Source organism: Pan troglodytes, chromosome 13 (assembly GCF_028858775.2).
Source record: "Pan troglodytes isolate AG18354 chromosome 13, NHGRI_mPanTro3-v2.0_pri, whole genome shotgun sequence".
Lineage (NCBI taxonomy): Eukaryota > Metazoa > Chordata > Mammalia > Primates > Hominidae > Pan > Pan troglodytes.
The window spans coordinates 143,547,272-143,573,203 of NC_072411.2; the positions used below are offsets into that span (position 1 = coordinate 143,547,272).

The 25,932-nt window shown below is 46.9% G+C and overlaps 1 protein-coding gene across 7 annotated transcripts in view; it reads right to left on the bottom strand.

Annotated features, from left to right (window-relative positions):
* The window catches only part of HDLBP (high density lipoprotein binding protein), an 86,745-nt gene that overhangs the window by 12,879 nt on the left and 47,934 nt on the right, over positions 1–25,932 (bottom strand). For all 7 annotated transcript variants that reach the window (XM_001161226.8, XM_054680188.2, XM_016950919.4 and 4 more), the window contains 15 exons: positions 24,951–25,063; positions 22,604–22,761; positions 20,861–21,076; positions 14,739–14,945; positions 14,323–14,538; positions 13,513–13,719; positions 13,200–13,307; positions 11,537–11,641; positions 11,100–11,178; positions 7,980–8,119; positions 6,383–6,487; positions 6,142–6,255; positions 5,195–5,281; positions 4,891–5,022; positions 631–849 (listed from right to left, as the gene is read on the bottom strand). In XM_001161226.8, coding sequence (XP_001161226.1) covers positions 631–849; positions 4,891–5,022; positions 5,195–5,281; positions 6,142–6,255; positions 6,383–6,487; positions 7,980–8,119; positions 11,100–11,178; positions 11,537–11,641; positions 13,200–13,307; positions 13,513–13,719; positions 14,323–14,538; positions 14,739–14,945; positions 20,861–21,076; positions 22,604–22,761; positions 24,951–25,026 — 2,169 coding nt within the window. In that variant the 5' untranslated portion in view covers positions 25,027–25,063. The remainder of the gene's footprint in view (positions 1–630; positions 850–4,890; positions 5,023–5,194; positions 5,282–6,141; positions 6,256–6,382; positions 6,488–7,979; positions 8,120–11,099; positions 11,179–11,536; positions 11,642–13,199; positions 13,308–13,512; positions 13,720–14,322; positions 14,539–14,738; positions 14,946–20,860; positions 21,077–22,603; positions 22,762–24,950; positions 25,064–25,932) is intronic.

Sequence of the window (25,932 nt, forward strand, 5' to 3'; positions counted from 1 at the left end):
AAATGGAGAAATGCCTGCAAGAGTCAAAACTGCTGAGCTGTCAATCCTCGCCAGTCTCATCTTCACATTTCACACAATCCCAATCAAAACGTGAAAGTGCTTTTTTCCTACAAATCGACGGGCTGATCAGCAAGGGATGTAGAACAGCCAAAGTTAAGAGGGCTCACACTACTGATTTCCAGACTTCCCATAAACCTGGTGTCACCAGAAGAGCCCGGAAACATACCCACAGATGGGTTTTGACACAAGGACAACAGCAATTCCATGGGCAATCTTTAGGGGTGATGGAAAATGAATTTTGATGATTGTGGTCACATGACTGCATGTTACTTAAAACTCAACTATACCTGAAGAATGGCCAATTTTACTGTAAATCATATTTAAAAAACAAAAGCACCCCAAAACTAATAAGCCAAAGACCAACTTTTATATATTGTATATGTGAGCGTTTGGACCTGGAAAGGCCCTCCAGTAACAGCAAAAACAAAGACGCATAAACAGTATATTATAGAGCTGTTTTCTGACCCGCCACAAAGGAAGGGCATTCAGGGGTTTCCACAGTGAGAAGCGAGAACCCTGTACTGAGGACCAGGCTTCCTGCCAAGAGTCACGCTCCCTCCCCATGCTCACCTTCTCCTCCGCCAGATGCAGGAGCTGCTTCTTGGCCTTCTCCACATCCGAAGAAGGGCCCCTGATAACAACGGTGTCGCTTCCTGAACCTTCCACGGGAAAGTGAATGTGGACCCCGCCGCACTCCTCCATGATGGAGCGGATCAGACGGCCCTTGGTGCCAATGAGGGAGTTGTGCAGCTTGGCAGGGATGGAGACCTCTACCTCGGCTATGTTGGCCTGAAACCAAACACAGGGCAGGAGGAGGAAGTCACATTTTTGTGGCAAAAAGGGCAGAGGAAAAGATAAACTATCATCTTTGGTGGTGATGAACACGCAGGCCTAGAGCCCTGGTGATGCCACTTACAAGCACTGACCAAACTTCTCCAAGCCATTTTTGACCTGCACGGGGGAGGAGAGTGCACGTCCTGGGGAGAGTGGGGTGCGCCCAGCAGAGCAGGCGCGCTGGGAGGGGTTTAACTCAGCAGGACCCGGAGTCCTCGTGAATCTATGCTGGATTGGGAGGTGGGAGCGTGGTCATTTCAGACCACACATAATGCTCTATTTCTTCAGTCAACGCTCCGGCTCTGCCAGAGGTGGCTCCATATGCCTATGGATACATAAACTTTTCCTATTAAAACCAAAGATTCTGCTTTCAGCCAAGATGCAGTACCAGGGACTGGACTGAACTTACCGCCTAATGGTGACTTTCAAGACCCTGGAGACAGGAAACAAGGTGAGCCCTACAGCTGCCCCAAGTTGCTGCCACAGTACGGGAAGGTGAGGAAACAGAACCATCCGGAGATCAGAGCCCAAAGAGACTGGCATTGAGAACCTCTGAGATCCGGAGACCAGCCACTCATATACTGATACGCGTGAAGAAATCACCCTGGGCCTGGGAAAGAATCCCTAGAAGGATCACAGGAAACAGTGCCTGCAGCTCAACTGGGCCTCATACAGTGCCTTTAGGTCAGTCAGGGCCAGGTATAGTGGCCTACAGCTCAGACACCAGGAAACAGTGCTTTTAGCTCAGTCAGGGCCTGGTACATTGCTTTTAGCTCAGTTGGAGCCTGGTACAGTACCTGCAGCTCAGTCACCAGGCAACAGTGCCTGCAGCTCAGTCGGGGCCTGGTATAGTACCTACAGCTCAGACACCAGGAAACAGTGCCTGCAGCTCAGTCGGAGCCTGGTCCAGAACCGTCCTCAGCAGTTTCAACTTTCTGGGACGTGGAGTACTCAGAAGGATCTTATCTCAGCAGTGGAAATATTTGGGCCTGAACTAAATACTGTTCTGATCCTCCCTAATAAACATTAAAAGCAAGTCCTAAAAGGAGCAAAATGTTTCAGAGTGACTTCACAAACACAAAATAATATTCAGAGGAATACAAAAACACCCTCATTAAGAAACACCAGAAATGCAAAGAATAGGGGGAAAACCCATAACGAGGAAAAGAAAATAGAAAACCACCCAGAAATGACAGTGTTAGAATCAGCCAGCCAAGGACAGAAACACAGGTATTTAACTGTATTGTCTATGGCCAAAAGCAGAAAGACTGAACATGTTAAGAACTGAAAATACAGAAGATACTAATTCAGAGTGAACTTCTAGGGAAGAAAACAACATCTAAAATGAAAATGATATTAGATGAAATGAGGCAGATTAGAACACTGCAAAGAATTAATGAATTTAAAGAAACTCATGGAGAAAACCAGTATCGCTCCTCCCCTCAACTCAAATAAACAGAGCACAAGTAGAAGACAACTAAATACCCTGGTCACCAGAGTCCCTGACGGGGAGACAGCAAGGGGCTAACAGAACAAAATACTCATAGTGACCAAAAATTGTTCACATTTGATGAAATTCTGAACACACATATTCAAGAAGCTCAATAAACACCAAGCTAAGAGACATGAAGAAAACTACACAGAGACACATCCTAACTTGCTCAGAGACGGTGGTAAAACCCTAACAGCAGCCAGAGGGAGAAGGTTTGTCATGGACAGAGGAACAAAGCCAGGGGCACCATCAGCTTTCTCATCAGAAACAACAGGAGACGGCAATGAAGCCAAGTCTGGAAAGGAAAAAAACTGCCAACCTAGAAACCTTTATGCAGCAGAAACAGCTTTTCGAAAGTGAAGGAAAAAAATACTGGCAGACATACAGAATGTGAAAGAAGTCATTACCGGATACACGCTACGAGAGATGTTGAGTGATTTCCTTCAGACAGAAGGAAAATGAAGACAAGGATCACGCCAAGAAATGAAGAGCTCTAGAAATGGCAACCGTGTGGATAAATACATACATTTTTTCATATTATTTAAATCTCTTTAAAAAATAATGGATTTTTTTTTAAAGGTTAATAATGTAAATGGTGGACTGAAAGCCAATCATATAAAATCATGACATCATGGTGGCTGAGCACGTGGGGATGGTGGTAGTTGCTGTTTAATGGGTGTAGTTTCTGTGTAAGATGATGGAAATGCTCTGAAAATGGACAGGGTGATGGTTGCACAACCTTGTGAATGTACTCAGTTGAATTAACCATTAAAAAACGATTAAAATGATACATTCTGCTATGTATATTTTACAATTGAGGAAAAAAATTACAGTAAGTTATTTAACCGCGTTTGTTAAACATATGTAATAAATATAAATATGTGATATATAACATATATAATCACAACTGTAATTAAATGCAAACATCATAACCTTTTTTCTTTTTTTTTTTTTTTTGAGACAAGGTCTGGCTCTATGGCCCAGGCTGGAGTGCAGCAGCACAATCTCAGCTCACTGCAACCTCCACCTCCCAGGCTCAAGCCATCCTCTCACCTCAACCTCCTGAGTGGCTGAGACTACAAGCATGCAGCACCATTACTGGCTAATTCTTTTTGTAGTTTTAGTAGTGACGGGGTTTTGCCCAGGCTGGTCTTGAACTTGTGAGCTCAAGTGATCCGCCCACCTGAGCCTCCCAAAGTGCTGGGATTGGTAGATAGATTTAATTTAAAAAGCAAGCTGCCAAAAAGAAACTCACTTTAGTATCATATAAAGGAGGCTGGGTGCAGTGGCTCACACCTGTAATCCCAGCAGTTTGGAAGGCCAAGGCGAGAGGATCACTTGAGGAGTTTGAGACTAGCCTGGACAACATAACAAGACCTCATCTCTACTAACTAAAAGAAGAAAAAAATTAGCCTGGTGCGGTAGCACGTGCCTGTGGTCCCAGCTACTTGGAAGGCTAAGGTGGGAGGACTGCTTGAGTCTGGAAAGCCAAGGCTGTAGTGAGCCATGACTGCACCACCGCACTCCAGCCTGGACGACAGCAAGACCTCATCTCCAAAAAAATTTTAAATATAAGGGGGAAAAAAATAACATAGACTTTGGAGCCAAGCATACTACCAGGGAAAAGGCATCATTTTATAATGGCACAGATTACATATACTGTGAAAGAGAGGTGACGTCAGTATTGACAGCAAAAGGATAATGCAGGACTATTCTAAAAAACTTCATGTTAATACATTTGACACCTTGGAGAAAATAGAAAACCCCTTGAAAGACACTAATTACCAAGTACACACAAAGAAACAGATGATCTATCCCTACAGTGCAATATTATCCTGAAATAAAAAAGAACAAACCAACGATACAGGTGACAACACACACAAATGTCAAAATATCCTGCAAAGTGAAAGCAGATGGGCCCAATAAAGAGTAGATGTTATGATTCCATTCACACAAAAGCGTAGACCATCCAAAAGCATCTACTGTGGCTGAAAGCAGACTGGGGGTTGCCTGGGGATAGAGGTGGGGGTGGGGGGAGTGTGGTTTTCAGGAGCTGCCAAGTGGGAGGGAGGGAGACTGTAATACAAAATGGCATGGGACATTTTTGGGGTGATGGGAATGATTCCATGGATGTATACACACGTCAAAACTATGACATTGTACACTGTAAATATGTACAATTTACTGCACGTCAATTTTTTTTAAAGGAAAGAAAATACCGTAAATACCTTCAGATAAGATTTTCAGGTAACAAGAAGAAAATGTCTAATAAGACAAGTGCCCACGTCAAATGTTACTGCTGCAGGGTCCAGGTAAGTAAGTATCGTGAGAGACAAAGGCAGAAAACTGCTGACCAACTCATCAGTAGCCTGGATTGAAAGGTGCAATCTTCCACATCAGCCTGCGCTGGCCCAATGACCCTGCGTGACTCAACCCCAGGCTCAATCTTAGAGGCTGTTAGAGATTTTACTGGAGGATCTCCATTAGAAAACATCTCCCATTACCAGGTCTTTCTGAATAGACAGAATCCTGCTCCGGGCAGCTTCGCAGTTGGCTCGCTTGCCTGTGATGATAATGGTCTCTGAATTGCTATTCTCTGCTGGAAGGTCGATTTTGGTGTTGCTTTCTTCACGAATCTACAGGGAGAGAGATCACCATGAGAAGCTGACTAGAGCTCTCCCAGAGTTGAGACACAGTTGAGCACAGGGCTAGAAGTAAGGAAGAGTCCCTCCTAGTCTAAAACCAAAATGGTGCAGGGCTACAGAGGACAAGGCAAGAAGAAGCAAGATGCAGCGGACAAGTTATCACCTTTTTAATGTTTGCGCCTCCTTTCCCAATGATATTCTTGTGAAACTGTTTGAAGATCGGAACAGAAATTGAATAGCTATTTTCCACCTTAAAGACAAAAAACACAGCCCGATTCACCACCTGTGCTAGAGAGTAAAATACAGTATCCCTTCTACCCCTAAGGGTAGCATGAACACGACAGAGCACTGGTATTTGCAAACAAACCTTCAGAGGTTTGTCATGAGGGTAAGTGAGATAGATCATTTGTCCAACAACTAACTTACGTTGCAAATTACAGTCAATCGATGCAAGTCTACTTTTTGGCTAAGAGAGAGTTCATGTCCCATGCCAGGATCAGAGCTGGCTAAGGAAGGGGCTCAGAACACACATGGAGACAGCACGGACCCCTACGCTCTGGGCAATTCTGCACTCACGGCAGTGATGTGACAGCAGCTCACAGTGCTGGAGTCCTTCACCATCGCCTCTCCCAGGGCAGCCATCAGCTAAGGTGAAGCCCACGGAAATACATGGCTGCCTGTGGCCTTCTCATCCACTACTCACTACACTTTCTAAACCTGTTCCCACGTCAGTTTTTGAGAAAAATAATAAATCAGTATATGACTCCTCATGTCACATGTTATACCTCTTATCTTACTGGATGGGACAATTTCTCTAAGGATCTGAAGACTCCTCAAGGAAACAAGGTAACTGGGCATGAGAAAAGGCAAATCTCCCCACCTGAATTCCACAAACACTGCAGTCTTAACAATGACTGCCAATCTAAACATCCAGGTATTAAGTGAGAAGCTGTCACCACTTTGTCCCAGGTCCCTGAGATGGAAGGCCAGCCCAGGGCCTATGTGCTTTCCCCAGAGCAGGGGTCCTGTGGGGGTCAGGACTTCTGACAGGACGCATGCCCCACCCACCCCAGGTGCTGTCATACAAGAAAGGATGTGAAACACCCCTACCAGATCTGCCACCATCTTCTGCATGTATTTTGTGCATTTTTCCACCTCATTCTTAGGTCCTCTGAGCTGGACAATGTCACTTTTTTGTGCTGGGTCTGGAAAGTTGATGATGACCTAGAACAAATCATGGGGAGACTAAGTTCAAGTATGAGGAAGGACATATATCCCAAATATCAAATATTCCTGAAGTGTGACTTGGATCACTCCTATAGAGTTACAGAATGTCTCTGGGAAACTTTACCTCTGGGAATTTGTCACGAATTTCACGGATCCGTTCACCCTTCTGCCCAATGATTGTGCGATGAAATCTTTGCTCAATGATTAGATCCTTGGTACGCTCATTTTCCTAAAAATACAATTAAAGTAGATGTCATTTATCACAAGCACGGCGAGCAACTCCCCACTGACACAAGGGGACACCAGGGAGCCCTGGGCACAGTCCTTCATGGAGCAGGTGAGGTGGTCTCCAGGTGGCACCTCGTAGCACCCCGGGAGCAACCAGCTGTTAAGAGTGTGCACAGCGCATGATGAGTGCTCTCGCCAAGCATCGCTACACTCCGCAGCATGGGCTGCACGTCACTTTCCTGAACAAAGTCCAATTAAGGAACTCGCTGTAGGACCCTTCAACCAAAAGTGCTATCATGATAGCAGTAATCACCAAAGCAATTCAGTGAGCACTTCTGTTTTAACAGGTACTACAGGGGAGGCCCAGCTCTTCTACTTGGAGGCCTGGCATTCTGCATAGCAGTGAGTGATCCCTTCTGAACAGAGGGTGGCTCGGACCACTTTCCCCGCACGGCTGAGAACGTTCTACACAGGGCACTGAACCCACATGGCTCTCAACTCCTCCACAGGCCCCATTAAAATGTCAGAAGAAATACAGAATAAGCAGAGCTGGAATTCAGGGAAGAACACCAACAGCCAACCAAACATTTCCAAGAATTCTGAGAGATTCTGGATCAAACGGCTATTGGCTGACAGAGAAGTAAGGGCTCAGCAATCAGGAAGGGCATAAAGCAGCCAGGACAAGGGACCTGGGCTGGAGGCCAGGCTAAGAGAAGAACCTGGAATATGAGACTGGGGAATGAGCTCCGGGAAGGCCACAAGCAGTGGGAGGCTGCATCACGCCCTGGAATGCAGCTCAGGGCTATAAAAGAGGTCTGCCAATTTGAGATTCCTCGTGTGGGTACTGGGGTGAGGTGAACAAAGAATCCCCTAAGCGAATGACAGGGAACCCTGGGGCTTGTTCCTCACACAGTCAGGCCAAAGTGCTGCTGCAGGCACTCACGCAGTATTTGACTTCTCTGGATACTTAAAGGCACCCAGAGACTTTCAAGTGTGGGTATCTGACTCACAGAAGCAAGGGTGCTCACAGCTTGGCATAAGCATGTATGAAACATCGGGGAGCCCAGAGCAGTGCAGTGCTTCTGCCAGGTGGTAGAGAGCAACAGCCCCCACTTCAGGTTTGCAGTGATCCTCGAGTCTGGCCTTACATGAGAACCACCTGGGATGCCTTTGAGAATCCAGAAATGTCTGTCACAATCTCTGGAGGTGGTACCCAGGCATCTGGGCACCCAGGGTGTGGCCAAGGCCAAGACGCTGCCACACAGTCTCTGTGCCCTTCTAGCACAGCACACAGCCATGGAGAACAAGACATGCAGGTGACCTGGGGAGGATAAAGGAAATGTGGCCCCAGGGAGTCCAATCCGGTTCCAGTGCAACGTGGGATTTGTCGACTTCCATTCTCTAAGGCCGCACACCACAACACGCTACTCCTTAGAGGGAGCCAAGAGACGCAAGGCCAGTGCCTTTCTAGAGGCCCCAGCCATGGCACTTACCATGCGAGATGCAAGCTCCAGCAGCTCTCGCTTGGCCTGCTGCACGCCCTGTGGGTCCCCCTCGATGCGGATCAAATTGCTCTTCTCACTGTCAGGAGGGATGCGCACGGACACCTTGTACTGGTCTTTGATTCTGTTTACTTAGGAACACAAAAGGAAACACATTTAGGACACAGACCAACAACATTCTGCCAATGACTAATAACTGGGCAGGACAGGGCTAAAGCGCTAAATAACCTTATCCGTGATTCCCATCACCAAAAACGATGCTTAGCTTCCCAAACAAAAATCTCCATTGTCTAGAATGGGGGCCAGTTATGATCTTCACCTGGATCACAAGGGTTCTGGAGGACAGGCTCTCAGCCTGGACCAGAAGCTGGAAATGCCCCGAGACCTTCAAATAACTGACGGTTGGGGCCACTCAGTCTGGGATTTAGCTCGTCTGGGGTATTGGCCAGGGCTTCAGAATATTTGAAGGATTCCAGGTGTTTCTAATGTGCAGTAAGTTTGGGAACTACTATTCTCAAGTTAAAAAAACCACATACATTAACTCCACACAAAAGCACTCACTGACGCCTAAGAGCCTTGTGGGGCCCATGCTGCTGCCCAGAGACCCCATCTACTGTTGGCTCAGATTTACACTGAGCACTTCACTGTGTCTGCAAGACAAGTGCTGTTGCAAACCCTTCTGCTGTCAACCTCTCTGGATAGAACCCAGTACCCCCAAGTTAAGAGTTCCCGGCCCCCCAAACTCTGGAGAAGCCGTATCATCAGGAAACAAGGCAGGAATCTTGCCCACTGTGCAGTAAAGGGAAGCCCAGCTTGCTGGAAGGACCACGAGGAGGGCTTTTTGTGCGTCCATCCCAAACACATGCACACGCAGAGGCAGCAACAAGGCGATGCGCTGAGGGGGGAACATGGACATGCAGCTGTGCCAGGTGGAGCAACACAAGACAAGAGAAGCAGAGGACATGGGAGCTGGGCAGCAGGTTTTTTTAGATTACGAAAGAAGACAAGAGTTAGGAACTGCATGAGAAGAAAACAGAACAGACATGACTAACTAAGCTACATTCTGCAATTTCTCGGGGGCAGAAACCAGAAATTAATGTTAGAATTACACTACTGTACTTCCATATATATGTGTTTTGAGACAGGGTCTTGCTCTGTCACCCAGGCTAAAATGCAGTGGCACGATACAATCACAGCTCACTGCAGCCTTGACTTCCTGGGCTCAAGTGATATTCCTGCCTCAGCCTCCAGAGTAGCGGGGACCACAGGCCTGGCTAAATTTTTCTTTTTTGTAGAGACAGGGGTCTCACTATGTTGCCGAGGCTCATCTCGAACTCCTGGGCTCAAGTGATCCTCCTGCCTTGGTCTCCCAAAATGCTGGGATTACAGGCAAGAGCCACTGTGTCAGGCCTAAATAAACACTACAGTTAACCAAAACCAAAACAAAACCGTAAAAGCAAGTTTATGGTGTATGCGTGGTTCAAGTAGTGCGCAAAAAGGTCACTTTGTGCCTACAGACTCTCGTTGCTGTCACGTAAAATGCCCACAAAACATAAGACTGACACCAGAGAGCTCACCATTGCACAGGCCACAGCACAGCTGGCAAGGCTATGTTTACTCATTAACAAAAACGGATACACGGACGTCAGTCATGTTATGCAGGTCGGTGTCCCACTACCTGGGAAAGGCTCCTTCATCCACTGAACTATCCAGGAATGGAGGACGTGCTTGCCTTCTCACCTTCCACCCGAAGGAAACACACGCGACGTGTGCACTTGTTTTCAGAACACACGAGTGTGTGCGTATAGCCATACAGTTAAACAAAAAGGTGTAAAAAAACATTCTTGGTTGGGCACGGTGGCTCATGCCTGTAATCCCAGCACTTTGGGAGGCCGAGGTGGGCAGATCAACTAAGGTCAGCAGTTTGACACCAGCCTAGACAACATGGTGAAATTCCATCTCTACTAAAAATACAAAAAAATTAGCTGGGTGTGGTGGTGCACGCCTGTAATCCCAGCTACTTGGGAGGCTGAGGCAGGAGAATCGCTTGAACCTGGGAGGTGGAGGTTGCAGTGAACTGAGATCACACCACTGCACTCCAGCCTGGTGACAGAGCGAGACTCCGTCCCAAAAAACAAACAAACAACACAAAACATCCTTGGACCTGCAGCAGAATGCCCACGACACACTTCTAACAGCGTCCTGTAACTGTGCTACACCTGCAACCTGGCACAGGTGAGGCACACAGCGACCTTGGCCCACATGACATACTTCCAACAGCGTCCTGTAACTGTGCTACACCTACAACCCGGCACAGGTGAGGCACATAGCGACCTTGGCTGACATATCACTGCCTCTTCAACAGAATCCCCCTGCTGGGTGTGGTGGCTCACACTTTTAATCCCAGCACCTTGGGAGGCCAAGGTGGGCAGATCACCTGAGCCCAGGAATTTGAGACAAGCCTGGCCAACATGGTGAAACCCCGTCTCTTCTAAAAATACAAAAATTAATTGGCTGTGGTGGCATGCACCTGTAGTCCCAGCTACTCAGGAGGCTGAAGCAGGAGAATTGCTTGAGCCCAGTAGGCAGAGGTTGTAGTGAGCTGAGATCACGCCACTGCACTCCAGCCTGGGTGACAGAGTGAGACCCTGTCTCAAAAAAGTATCCCTCCCCATGTTGTTTTACTTGGGCACAAATCTAGAATGTTTTTACTCTTCAATGAGTTCCAGATCAGCAGTTTCCACGTTCAGAAGGCATGAGTACTACCAACACTGATTGGCTAACCTAGCAGGTCTGACGGAAATATAGAGAATGCTGCCCTTGGGCATGCCTTCAACATGGCCTCTGTGGGTTATTTGGGGAGGGCTTAGATGGATTTCCAAAAGTGACAATTCACCCACTGGCCAAGCAGCTCTAATCCAACCACTGCACCAAAGGGAAAAGGAAAAGTGGCCTCTTCCAGCAGGCAGGAGGATGTAAAGTCTGTAACTCCCCATTACAGGCAGCAATGGGCCTGGACTGTCTGCACGGACGTCACAGTTCTCACAGCTGACACCCCACACAAGGGTCTCAGGGCACACTGGCCCCACCGCAACAGACAGCCCCACTCACTGTTGGCGCCGCTCTTCCCAATGAGGTGCCTGTGGAACTTGTGGTCGATGTTGATCTCCACATAGTCCATCCGGTTAATCTGCAGGAGGAGCACAGAGGTCCATGGATGCGCCTGGTTACTTGGCCAATGAGCTGAACCAAAACCCAGCAGTCTCCACGGTTGCCTTTTCTGACCACTCAGCTGTCAGGAATTGTTGGAGACTGCCCCTGCATCTCCCCCTGAAAGATGCCTTCTTCAAGATGAAGTTTCCTCCACCCACGATTATTCCAGGACTTCGACCAGCTTCTGGTTGTTTCAGAACCTATTACTCACCCAGCTAGGATGCCCTGGGTGTCTGTGCCCAGACATGTGGGATGTCACCGAGAGATGACCGCCCATGCCCAACTCAGAGCCTCCCTTGTCACCAGCACACACAACATTCCAAGGGGTACCTTACCAAATCTTTGACCATGCCTTCTATCTGTTCCTGGGCCACATTGACATCCTCTGTAGGGCCCTCCAGGGTGATCTTGTCTTCGCCCTCTGTGAACTCGATGTGAACCTACCACACCAAAACCAAAGAGATAGCTAAAACAGAATGGCACAGCTGCAGCCCCTGAGCTCCCAGTGGGAGCTCTCTTCGGAGCGGCTTCTGATCCCAAACTGCTTCACATAGATGTGAGGGAGGGAGGGACATATCCACAGCCATCAAACAAAGTTGAAAGGGAGGGTTAGGGAGCCATAGTCAGGAAAGTAAATACTGTGGCCGAATAATCCTGCCTCTCACTGAGGACACCGTTTGCCCCACAGAAGCCACTAACATAAAGCATGCGACATGCGACATGCTCCTGCACCATCTGAACTTTTACAAGGCCTGGTCCTCTTTAGTTGCATAAAGAATGAGACAGAGCACGGATGGAATTTTAAAACTCGTATAGCTGTACCAAGGTGGTAAAGTAACTTGCTTGACATAGACAAGGCTGCCAGCGTTGCTGGTTTATTATCCTCCAGGTAAGGAGTTAAGGAAGGCAGACTGGTCCTTATATGAAGCTATAAAAAGTAAAAGGGGCTGGGCACAGTGACTCACACCCATAACCTCAACACTTTGGGAGGCTGAGGTAGGAGGACTACTTGAGCCCACGAGTTCGAGATCAACCTGGGCAACTAGTAAGACTCTGCCTCCACGAAAACTAGCCTGGGGCGCCTGTAGTGCCAGCTACTTGGGAAGCCGAGACGAGCGGATCACTTGACCCATGAGTTCAAGGCTGCAGTGAGCTATGACTGCGCTACTGCACCCCAGCCTGGGTGACAGAGTGAGGCTTTGTCACTGAAGAGAAGGAATAAAATAAAAAAAATTTAATTTTTAAAAAGGACTGTAACATTAATTGGAAACAAAGTTTAAATAAAACAGGAATTAAATATGATGGTTGGATTCTCTGGTATTTCTTTTTTGTTCATGTTTCCTGGGGGCTACAATCTCCTTTGGTAAACTGAGAACGCTTTAAATTCACACTTAATACAATTTGTATACAAGTTCTGCTCTTCAAAGTATTTTTTTTTTTTTTTTTTGAGACAGAGTCTCGCTCTGTCGCCAAGGCTGGAATGCAGTGGTGCCATCTCGGCTCACTGCAGGCAAGCTGCACCTCCCGGGTTCACGCCATTCTCCTGCCTCAGCCTCCCAAGCAGCTGGGACCACAGGTGCCCGCCACCAAGCCCGGCTAATTTTTTGTATTTTTAGTAGAGTCGGGGTTTCACCATGTTAGCCAGGATGGTCTCGATCTCCTGACCTCATGAGCCACTGCACCCGGCCCGCCAAAGTATCATGAAGTTATTTCACCATAATTACTAAATGACATGTTTCTTAAGATACTTATGAAACCTAAGAACATACAATCCTCTCTGGTTAAAGGCCAGAAGGATGGTACAGACATCTACAGACATTTATTCTGCTGTTCTTTAGCTAACACGGAAGTTGACCATGTCAAACAGGCCAGTTAATTCAGAAAAATACACCAGTTTTCAAGGGCATCCACAGTACAAAGGTCAACAAAGCAATATCAGAAACAGAAAGACAGAAAACAAGACAAATTCAATACAACAGGTGAAAAACGTGTCCTTACCTTTGGCATCTGCTGAGTGATTTTGGCCAGGTTCTGCCCTTTCTTGCCAATGATGAAACGGTGAAGCCAGGAAGGGGCGGCGACAGAGGAGACGGTGAAACTATTGGCCTAAGAAAATGGGAGAACAGCCATGGGTTTGCAGAGCTCAAGGTCGTGTCACAGGCTGCTCATCTGAGGCTCAGAGGCACGCTCTCCCCAAACCTGGGCACCTGCACTGTGTCCAGGCCCCAGGATTTACAAATTGAGAGCTCATCCATGAAGGCCCCGCGGACTCCACTCAAAGGAGACACACTTCATGCTCGGAGGCAGTTACCTTGGCATAGACTTCAGTCAACGCCTGACCTAACTTTTCAGGTTCGCCTCGAAGTATTACAGTCTCAGAGATGCTGTCTGAGGGTGGGATCTCAACGGAAACTCCAGTTCTCTCAAGGATCTCCTGCAATGAATTGCCCTTGGGCCCGATGACATACTTGTGTTGGGATTTCTTCACTTCCACTGCAATGGTTGTAGTCTTCTTTTTCTAAATAAGAGCACCATAAGGGGCAGTCAAAGGGAAAGGTGTGGGAAGCGGGCAGGTGGGCATGGCCACTGCTGCAGAAAGCAAGCCAAAGCGGCCCAGACTATAGATGTTGATCCCAAGAAGTGAACAACAAGTGATCAGGACTAGCCAATCCCCAGAAACTTCACTGTTCAAGGACTGGATTTTTCCCCTCAGTCTAGTCACCTGCCGGCTGATAACTTCGTCCTTGAACACTGCAAAACACCCAATCCTTTCCCTCAATTAAGGAACACGTTTCAGACCTCAAAGTTCACTAAGCTGAGCTAACAGCTTAATCTAAGACGTGAACAAGTCCGGGATGTGCATCTGACCCGGGGCAGCCCAGCTGGCAGCCTGTCAGCACAGCCAGAGGCCCAGGACGGCAAGGACAACTGCCAGGCAGATGCTCAACAGCAAGGGGGGGCGGGCACCGATCTCACCCGGGTCACTCAAGTGTAGAGACAATAAGCATCTTCATCAAGGACAAAAAGATAAGGGGCAGAACCAGGCCTTAACTGAATCTCCAGACCCAAATCCTCGTTTCTATTCCTGCCCATGGGGATTTGCCTCCTCTAAATCGTGTACCTTCTCCTCATAAATCTTCTTGATGCGAGCCACAGCCTGAGCCAACTGTTCCTTCTCTCCAGTGAAGACAATCTCTGTCCGGTTCACGCTGGGTGGGGGGATGTTGATGCGCGTGCCTGTCTCCTGCATGATCTCGCCAACCAGTCTATTATACGGCCCAGCGATGAAGGGGTGGAATGCCTTTTCTACTTCTAGCCTCTCCACAGCACGTTTGTCCTGGAAAGGAAGGGATGATCTGATAAGAACAGGCCTTTGAAAACAAACTGGGGACAGACAGGGCTTTCTAGAGTTGGAGTCAAGCCCTCCACCCCCACCACATTATGCCTTTAAGTCCACACTGGACACGGCAACCCATGAGGGAGTGAGGTCTGCACAAGCAGGTAGGCAGGGGCACGAGGCACTCACACAGGCCTCACCTGCTCGGCAGAGATGAGTAAGACTTCATGGCGAGCTTTCTCGATGCCCTCTTTGGTGCCAGTGATCTTGATCTGATTGCTGGGGTCATCTGGGCGTGGGATCTGGATTTTGGTTGCAGTTTTTAGCTCCAAGTCTTGCAGTTTCTCTCCATTTTTGCCAATAACAAAGCGATGGTGTTCTTTGGGAATGGCAACAGTTGCTGAGGCCTATAGCAAGAAGAGAATAAAAGAAAACAAGAATATTTGTAGGTTCTGAAGGAGCATATTTTTCCAAGACATTCTGGCAGAAACACCATCTTTGCTTATTCCTGCCCAGCAGCACCAACTCATCCATTAAAACAGCATGAGCTTAAACATCACATGCTTGGGGAAGGTTGCCCTGACTCCCAGGTTAGGGTAAGTTCGAGTGTATCTGCACCACTACTTAACATCCACTGGAATATACACCCACAAAGGGAGACAAGAGTTAACATCCACAAAAGCTGGACAGGAAGAAGCATGACTGCATATCCAGAAACCCTGAAAAAACTACTGGGTGAAATTCTATTTATAGCAAGGAGAAAAGACTGAAATCAAGAAGTTAACAACATTAACTTCCACAAACAACAACTACTTAGAAGATGTAATGAAAGAGATGAGTTTCTTTTTTTTTTGAGACGGAGTCCCGCTCTGTCGCCAGGCTGGAGTGCAGTGGTGCGATCTTGGCTCACTGTAACCTCTGCCTCCTGGGTTCAAGGGATTCTCCTGCCTCAGCCTCTCGATTAGCTGGGACTACAGGCGTGCGCCACCATGCCCAGCTAATTTTTATATTTTTAGTAGAGGCAGGGTTTCACCATGTTGGCCCCGATGGTCTCGAACTCCTGACCTTGTGATCCGCCCACCTCAGCCTCCCAAAGTGCTGGGATTGCAGGTGTGAGCCACTGCGCCTGGCCAAAAGATGTGTTTCTAATAGAAAAAAGGACAAGAAAATAGCAAGACATAAGCCCAACACAAGGTGGAGTATGTGCATTCGAAATTAGAAAACACTCCTTAAAATAGCTAAAAGAAGGTTTAAGTAGATGGCGATTATCCCAATTAACTTTAAAATATTAATACAATTTCAAACAGTTGATTATAAAGGTTGTAACACAGAACAAACAAAAATAAACAAGAAAACCCTGAAAAAGAATAGTGCAGGGTGGAGGTGTTAACAGTGGTCCTAGACATTAAACATGAAACCATTATCATTAACATAGGAAATACCAGTATACGGAAAGACAGACCTGCTGGTCTGAACTGAAAACCCAGAAACAGAGCTAAGTTAATATAAACATTTAGGACATGATAAAAGCAGCCACTCAAGTTCACTAGAGCAAAATGTCTTTTCAAGACAGTGATGGCATGCCTGTAATCCCAGCACTCCGGGAAGCCGAGATGAGAGGATTGTTTGAGCCCAGGAGTCCAAGATCAGCCTGGGCAACATGGTGAAACCTGACTTCTACAAAAATTTTAAAAATTAGCTGGCCAAGGCCAGGCGCAGTGGCTCACGCCTGTAATCCCAGCACTTTGGGAGGCCGAGGTGGGTGGATCACGAGGTCACCAAAAATACAAAAATTAGCATGGTGGCAGGCGCCTGTAATCCCAGCTACTCAGGAGGCTGAGGCAGGGGAATGCTGTGAACCTGGGAGGCGGAGCTTGCAGTGAGCCGAGATCGCGCCACTGCATTCCAGCCTGGGCGACAGAGCAAGACTCTGTCTCAAAAAAAAAAAAAAAAAAAAAAAAATTAGCTGGCCATGGTGACGCGTGCCTGTGGTCCCAGCTACTGGGGTGGCTGAGGCAGGAGAACTGCCTGAGCCTAGGAGGTTGAGGCTCCGGTGAGCCGTGATCACGCCATGGCACTTCAGCTTATGTGGCAGGCTGAGACCCTGTGTTACAACAAACAAAAAAATAGTGCTGACAACTCGAAAGCCGTATGGAAAAAAGTGAAACTCAATCAGTGCCTCAACCCTATTTGCAATAAATTCCAAATAGATCAGAAACTGAAATGTAAGAACACATTTACAAGCAGCAGAAGAAAAGATAAACTTTCTTACGACCTGATAGTGAAAAAACTTTCCTAACAATGACTCAAGATAATAAAAAATGCAAGTGGCCCTTATATATTGAAAAGGTGCTCAATCTTGCTCATCAGAAAAATGCAAATTTAAAGTATATTTGGTTGCCTCTCACATTGGCTAAAACCCAAGAATGTGATGAGCCTGGCTCTTGCATACTGCTGATGAGACTGCAAAACACTAATTCCTAAGGAAGGAAATTTAGCATCAGATGGCCCAATTCCACACGCAGCCACCCTCTGACCCAGCCGTCTCACTTCTAGGAATCTATCCCAAGATACACTGGGTAAAACAGGAAATAGCATATGCACACGATTGCTACTGTAACATAATTTGTAACAGCTAAAGTCTGGAAACTACCCAAATGCCCATCAGTAGGAAAGCCTGGGTAAATTACAGTACGCCCACAGAATATTACACTGCTGAACAAAGAAATGAGAAAAATCACTACTTACTGATATGCAGACACCTCCAAAAAATAATAAAAGAAAAAAAGCAAGGCATAGAACAGGGTGTATGGCAAGCTGTATTTTGCTTCTGCTCTCAAACAACAAACAACAAAGGATAAACCAGGACCAGGAATGGCCGCCTGCAAAGGTGAGGAGGGAGCAGGGTGAAGGTAACAGGCAGGGGAGATTTCTCTGAAAGTACTTTATTATATAACGTTGACTTTGCAAGCATGTAAATGTTGAAATACTTTAAAAATTGACAGTAAATGGAAACAAATGTACCTAACTATATCAAGATGACAGAAAAACTCAGAAAAAAGGAATTACTTCAAGTGATTTTGAACTCATGATTTTCCTTTTCTGGGACAGGCTCTCACTCTGTCACCCAGGCTGGGCTGCGGTGGTGCAAACACTGCTCACAGAAGCCTCCACCTCCCAGGCTCAAACAATCCTTTCTCCTCAGACTTCTAAGTAGCTGGGATTACAGGTGAGCACACCACCACGCCCAGCTATTTTTTGTAGAGATGGGGTCTGACCATGTTGCCCAGGCTGGTCTCAAATTCCTGTGCTCATGCAATCTGCTCACCTCGGCCTCCCAAAGTGCTAGGATTACAGGCGTGAGAGTCACCGCCTGCTTTTCCTTTCTTAAAAGTACAATTATCCTAGCTCTGTCTTCTGAAAAAGCCTAGAAGCTCTGACAACCTAGTTGCGACATGCACCTATGGAGACTGGAGTCTCCAACTGCAATTTCCTACTCAAAAGGTTCAGAGTTCAGAGAGAAACAGCCGACTCAAGGTCTGTGGAAGGAAATATGTAAGATTAGCCTGAGGCATCTTTCTGTGTTAGAAATTAAGAAGTTATTTATTTATTTATTTATTTATTTATTTTGAGACAGAGTTTTGCTCCTGTTGCACAGGCTGGAGTGCAATGGCACCATCTTGGCTCACTGCAACCTCTGCCTCCCGGGTTCAAGTGATTCTTCTGCCTCAGCCTCCCAAGTAGCTGAGATTACAGGCACCCACCGCCACGCCTGGCTAATTTTTTTGTATTTTTAGTAGAGATGGGGTTTCGCCCTACTGGCCAGGCTGGTCTCAAACTCCTGACCTGAGGTGATCTGCCCGCCTCAGCCTCCCAAAGTGCTAGGATTATAGGCGTGAGCCACTGCACCTGGCCAGAAGGTATTGATATTAATAGGTCATGACAGAAAGCTGCAGGGAACAAAACTGAAAGGAGGGGACCCACTGGCCAAAGATGAAGCAGCTCCAGCATGAAGAATGATGGACAATGCCTGAGTTCATAATGACACTAAAGAGAGTCACTGATCAACACTGAAGTCGCCGGAGCGCCAAAGAATCGATTATTTATCTGGTACTTCCCACCCAACTGCTGATGAAGAAAAATTCTTCTTTACAAGAATTATCAACTAATGTATGAGCAGGGAGAGAATTAGAAAAGCATAATTTGCAACCCTTAACGAATTTGGGCAATCACCAATTGATAGTAAAATGATTACACAAAGCACTGATAGGGAACTTTACAAGGGAAGACCCAGACCTGAGCCTAATGATCAATCTCAAAATCAGTTCAAAGCAGAACAACCAGCTATCACAGCACAGACTCAGCACCACCTACAGGGTCTTCTTGCCCAACAAGCTGACTGTGGAAGTAACCAAGCCCCTAGAGATCTAACACCAGTTCACCAAAAATAATCAGTCAATAGCAGAACCAAAAACCTACGGTCCCCACTAATCAATGGCATTAAAAAAGGGGAGGATTTGCTGGGCGTGGTGGCTCACGCCTGTAATTCCAACACTTTGGTAGGCTGAAATGAGTGGATCATTTGAGCCTAGGGGTTTGAGACCAGAGTGGGCAACATGGTGAAAACCCGCATCTGCCAAAAAACAAACAAACAAAAAGCCGGGCCTGATGGTGCATGCCTGCAGTCTCAACTACTTGAAGGGCTGAGTCAGGAGGATCACTTGAGCCCAGGAGGTCAAGGCTGCCATGAGCTGTGTCTGCACCACTGCACTCCAGCCTGGGCAACAAAGTGAGATCCTGTCTCAAAAAAAAAAAAAATAAAGAGGGGGTAGGAGGGAGTAAGCACTGTTAAAGAATGAGAGACAGGACTCTATAATCAAATGCAACATTGTGACCTTGTTTGGACACTGACTTGAAAAGACCAACTGGAAGAAACATCTTGGAGATGATGAGGAAAGTCCAAACAGAGACTGGGTTAAAAAGGTATAATATTAAGAAACCACTATCAATATGATTACATGAGTTAGGAGCACAATGACTATATATATGTATACATGAAAACGGGAAGATCTGAACTAAGGCACAATAATGTATCTGGGATTTGTCTGAAGATAATTGAGGAGTAGGAGAGTGTCAGGGGTCAGTGTCTTCATTCTGATCCATATATTCAGTGAAGTGGCCCTTTCCCCTACAGTGTTGATTACAAAACAGAAGCTCAAATATCCACTGACTAGCAGACACCTGGAAAACTTTCAGAGCCTATTATGCACTGGCTGCCATGCTGGACAATTATAAGCAACACTTTCACCTTCCTAACACTTAATGGTTTAACTCCATGAAGCCAGCTGGGGTTGGGGACTGTCCCGATGCCCCCATGTGGTTAAGTGGCACAGCTGGACCTGCATTAGGTGGCACTCCTCTGCCTCGCCTCCTGGCTACACCCTGCACTCCTACCCCTCAGGCCCTCTCCCATCAGATCCCCATCGTCCAACCACCGTGCTCCAGGGTGCTCCAGATCCAGCTCCCACAAGATCAAGGAGACTCAGTAGCAGATGGGAAGAACCCCCATTCCTAAATAAGCCTATCTAGTACAACAGCAGTCATGCAACACTTTAGTAAGATTCTTTACATTTTTCTTGGTCTTTAAGTGCTACCACTTAGGGAGAAATGCATCAGAGATTTGCTTATTACAAATGTTCTTAAATAAAGTCCAAGTACTGGCATCAGACTGCCAAAGACTAGGAAACTGGCTTAAAACAGAATTTGAACTTGTAATCTCCTCAATTTGGGGCCTGGAAATGTGTAGTTAGTGAACATACTAGCAAAGCAATGGGAACCACCCATCTTTACCATTCAGCAAGCCCAGCTTCTTTTGAGTGTCTCAAACTCTGGGACAAGCTTCTAATTTTCAGTTTGGCCAGATGTGGTGGTGTGCCTGTAATCCCAGCTAACTGGGAGGCTAGGTGGATTGCCTGAGCCCAGGAGTTTGAGGCCACAGTGTACCATAACCACACTTGTGAATAGCCACTGCACAAGAGCCTAGACAACAAGGTGAGACTCTGTCTCTTAAAAAAAAAATGATTATTACTTTCAAGTTCATTCACTCAAAGAGCAAAAATGGTAAGTGTCCCAGTTCTATTATTAGTTTAGTGAGTTTTTCCACTAAAAATGCCAGGGGACTCTGAATGTTGCTGTCCTACCACCAAAAGACGGAACTGTCCCACTGGTAGGAAGGGTCCAGTGACGTTCTAGCCTGCATCAGGAGCCGGGTAATGGAACGGGCACACAGTCACTGGGGAGAAGTAGGCCTCAGGCTACCCACCTGAGTCTGCAGTCTAGCAACAATGTCCTTCCGAGCTTTCATGACAGCATCCAGCTTTCCTGACACCATGATGGAGAGGCCTTGGTCTTTGGCCAAAGACAGCTCCAAGTGAGCACCGGTTCTCTGCATGATCTCAAGGCAGATTTTTGCTTGTTCACCTTCTCCAAACTGGTTCATATCCTTGTATTTTCTCTCCTCCAGGGGTACATGGAACACCTGCTCAAAAAAGATCGAAAAAGGGAAGGTTAAGAGATTAAAAGAAGGCCAACAGACAGGGAGTAAAGAACACGTGTTCATCACCATCCACTCACAAAGCAGCCCCACCCTGCCCACAGGCACTGCTCGAAGCCCTGGGATAAAGCAGCCGAAAGACAAGGAGAAAGGGCCAAGGTCAAGAGGCTGACATCCTAAGGAGAGAACCACATCAGCTGCACAAATGAATGAGGCAGCTAGCAAGTGCTGTGATGAAATCAACAGGGGGAAGAGAGTTTGAGAGAAAGTGGGAGGTGGACCCTGGGGACGGCCAGGAAACACCTTCCTGAAGCACGAGGCAGCTATCCATGTTAAGAGGTGAGGGAACTAAGGGTGTACAGGCAGGAAAGCGGAGGAGGTGGATGGGGGCGGAGCCTGGTGCACACACCAGAGGGGGACAGTGAAGAGGATCACCCATCCCACCCTGTAGTAAAAGTCAACACAGGCTTTTCAGCAGGAGGCATTCTGCTTGATGGTGCAGGGTCCCTCCCGTTGCTTTATGGAGAAGAACTGAGGAGGGACAAAGTGGAAGCAAGAGGGATCAACTACCCTGGTGTGAGACCACAGTCACCAAGTAGACAGTGGTACATTTAACAAAACCATTAACAAGATAGCAGACAGGTGAAAATGGAAGGATTGGGATGCAACTGTTTATGAGCCTAAAATTCAGGGAAGACACTGGCAGCGAGATAGTAATTTTCCACCATGACCAGATGATATGAGTTTATATAAAAGTTTTGAAACTCACTAACATCTCAAATTCAGGTAGCAGAGAGAAAGGCTACTGAAGCCAAAGAAAACCAGGAAACTGGTTAACCTCTTCGAGAAAGTAGGATGATGAATAGAGAACAGAAAACAGGACCCATTCATCTGACAAACACTGCCTGCAAAATGACCGCGTGCCTGTCCTACTGAGTGCTAGCATACAGGGTGGACATGAGAGAAGTGGTCGACAGAAACATCTCTGGGGTGGGGGATGATTTAAATTGAAGGCCTTCTCCCTTTAGCTACTCAAAGCATTCTCAATCTTGCACGTTCAGAAACTCTTCCATCAGATTCTACACGTGGAAGGATAGGTTAAGAAAGAACAGCAATTAATTTTTAAAAATTTAAAAAACTGGCCGGGCGCGGTGGCTCACGCCTGTAATCCCAGCACTTTGGGAGGCCGAGGAGGGCGGATCACGAGGTCAGGAGATGGAGAGCATCCTTGTTAAGACGGTGAAACCCCGTCTCTACTAAAAATACAAAAATTAGCCAGGCGTGGTGGCGGGCACCTGTAGTCCCAGCTACTCGGGAGGCTGAGGCAGGAGAATGGCGTGAACCCGGAAGGCGGAGCGTGCAGTGAGCCGAGATCGCGCCACTGCACTCCAGCCTGGGCGACAGAGCGGGACTCTGTCTCAAAAAAAAAAAAAAAGAAAAGAAAAAAAATTTAAAAATTTACACAGACATGTTACATGATAAAATTTTTAAAAGAAAGAATGGTGTTTCTACCTGAGTGATGACAGAAGCCTTGATGGGTCGGATCTTGTTCCCCCAGGCTCCAGCGGGTTCCTGGGCACTTTCCAGGCAAGCAGCTTTCTCAGGAAGTGGAGGGAAGGCATCCTTGTAGGTTGGAGGGTCGCTCTCCTCTTCTGAATTTAGAGTGGCAACTGGACCAGCCAACACAGATTAAAAGGAAGCACTACTTTTAGCATTACATGAAAAACACTTTTAAGGGTTTTAGTGCTTAAAAACAGACAAACAAGAACCATCAAATGCTCCAAGGACAACTCCCCTCACCCCTCTCTTCTAATTCATAGTGATGGGAAAAGGCCCCAGGAGGTCACCAGGCCCAGCACCCTAAGTGTGAGAGCTAGAGGAGGCCAGAGACTCCCAGTCTCTGACAGCGAACCTAGCCCCATCCACATGGCCTCCCTGGTAAACATCAGCTCAGACACTGCGAGCCCCACTCCCCTAACGGGGTGAGTCCCTTGAAAGCAAGCCTTGCTACATCAATTTTTAAGTCCTCTAGAGTCTAATAACACACTTAAAAAAATCACAACTATGATAATGCCAGGCACAGAGCAGACCCCTGCATTTGCAAAACAATGGTCCTACCCAGCACCACCTGTGAGAATTGCCTTTGAAGCAAACTCTGATTTTCCACTGTAACATACAAGGTTAAAAATGATTGCCGTGGAGGCCGGGCGCGGTGGCTCACACCTGTAATCCCAGCACTTTGGGAGGCTGAGGCAGGCAGATCACCTGAGGTCGGGAGTTCGAGACCAGCCTGACCAACATGGAGAAACCCTGTCTCTACTAATAATACAAATTAGCCAGGTGTGGGTGGTGCATGCCTGTAATCCCAGCTACTCCGGAGGCTGAGGCAGAACAATCGCTTGAACCCGGGAGGCAGAGGTTGCAGTGAGCCAAGACTGCGCCATTGCACTCCAGCCTGGGCAACAAGAGCAAAACTCCGTCTCAAAAAAAAAGACTGCAGTGGGAATTGTCACCGCTGATCTTCCCCTGCCCTGCCCAAGGCAGAGGACAGCAAGGCTTGTGGAAATCAGGTTCCCTGATTATCATCACTTCCATCTTCCATAGTGCCCTATTTGTTCATGTGTTTGTGCCATTAGCCACAATCTCCATGAAATCAAGGGTGTGACTGTTTTGGATAACCCCAAATCCCCAGGACTGAGCACGGCGTCTTGGCAATAGCAAGGCCCAGTGAAAAACACCATGAATGGATGTGACAGAGAACAGGGGGATGATCTCTGGAATCAGACAGGCTCATGCCCAAGTCCAGGCCCATCGCTTCCCAGCTGCATGCCCATCTACCCAACAGCGCTGACAGGACAGGTGGGAGCATTCTTTCAGTGCCGTCTTCCCTCTCTAGAAAGGGAAACAGAGACTTCACAGGGAAGCTGGCTCCAGTAGGAGGATCCCAGGCCCCCAGAACAAAGCAGCTTCTGGGGTTCCAACACCTGACACAGCAGCCACCAGAAATGAGCTTCTGAAATGTGGCTAGTGTGACTAAGGAAAAGTGAATTTTATATTTTAATTAATTTTAAGAACTAATACTCAATTTAGTTATTGGAAAACTTTTAAGTGTGTTTCGAACAACCTGGAGTAGAACAATCTGCTCTTTCAAATGAAGATTTTATAACATCTAAACACAGATCAAGGATTTTGGATGAAAATCTGGCATTCAAATGGAAGGAAATGTCCCGCCGTTGTAAATACACATCAGACTTCGAAGAGAAATAATCTCAAATATCAATGGTTCCCCCCCTTTTTTTTACATTAGAGATGTTGAAATGACAGTGTATTAGACATATTGGAGTAAAATATCAAAATTAATTTCACCTGTTCCCTTTTAATAAGTACCAGAGAATCCTAAAAATCGTACACGTGGCTTGTAGTCTATTCTACTGTACAGCACTGCTCTTAATCCCAGCCAGTGGCGTTCGAGAACTCCGAAGCCAGGGTCCAGCCTTCATCCTCAAGGCAGGCTTAAGCAATGCTCTGGGATGCTTCAGAGCCCAGATTTTAGTTCACCACAATTAGGAAAAAGCAGTTTTGAAAAGGACTGCATTAATTACCAATGGTCAAATTCGCTGGCTTTCCAGAAAGCTGCCCACATGTTAAATCTCACTGTACTTGATTCATTTCCTCATGCCTGGCCAGTCGCCCCTGCACGCACAGCAATGCGAAAACAGTGCACAAGATGTTGGACCCTCCCTGCCCCACAACCACAGGGCCAAAAGGTACTTCTAGAAAGGGCATGGGATTTGGTAAAGGCTTTAGAGGGAGCAATGCCTTAGACATTACCAGGAAGAGCACATAAAAGGGCTGTCACCTTTGATTTGTTGCGGAACCAGCCCACTTCGGTGTTCAGCAAAACTCTCTTGGGTCAAAACTGCAACGGAACTCATGGTTGATCTCACACCTACACACAATCCGGGAAAACCACTAAAGCAAAGAAGAATAAATCAGAAGTCAAAGTACAACCCTCAATTATCTATGAGATTGTTAACCTAAGAGTTTTAGCAAAGTTTTACTCTCTTTTTTACCAGCAAACTATACCTTTTTATTTTCCTCACAACCTCTGATGTAAGCTGATACCCAAACTCTCACCAAGTGATAAAAAGGGGGAAAAATGCAAGTAAAGGAGGTCCTAGAACAGGGGTGGCCAATCTTTTGTCTTCCCTGGGCCACAATGCAAGAAGAATGATCTTGGGACACATATAAAATAAACTAATGATAGCTAATAAACAAAAACAAAACAAAACAAACAAACAAAAACCTCATGTTTTAAGAAAGTTTAAGAAATTTGTGTTGGGCCATGTTCAAAGCTGTCCTGGGCCTCGGGTTGGACAAGCTTGTCCTAGAACAGCTGGTTAACTGTCCCCTCAAAAGTTGCCTGTAATGGAGGAGCTCATCCTCCACTTGGGGCAGTCTGCATCCATTTCTCCACCCCAGGGGCCACAGAGACACAGTCAACACCACCCCTAACCGCAGGGGTGGGGGGACCACGGAACCTGCCACCTGCCTGACCCAGGCTCCAGGCATAGATCAACACCAGGATCGTTCTCCTAACAGTGACCTTGGTTATTCTGTCAATTTGCTCACCACACACCTCTTAATGCTTACAAAATGCATCATGACAGTTGCTACAAAAAGCCAGCGGGCTCTCTCTGCAAGGTGCATCCAGGCCCCAAACTAAACCACCTCCAAATCTCGACTTAACCAGGTGGTTATAAGTGGTAGCTGCGTGACAGGAAAAAGCAGCCTCAGTGCTTTGTAGCAACAGTAACAGACCCACAAATTGCGCTAAATGC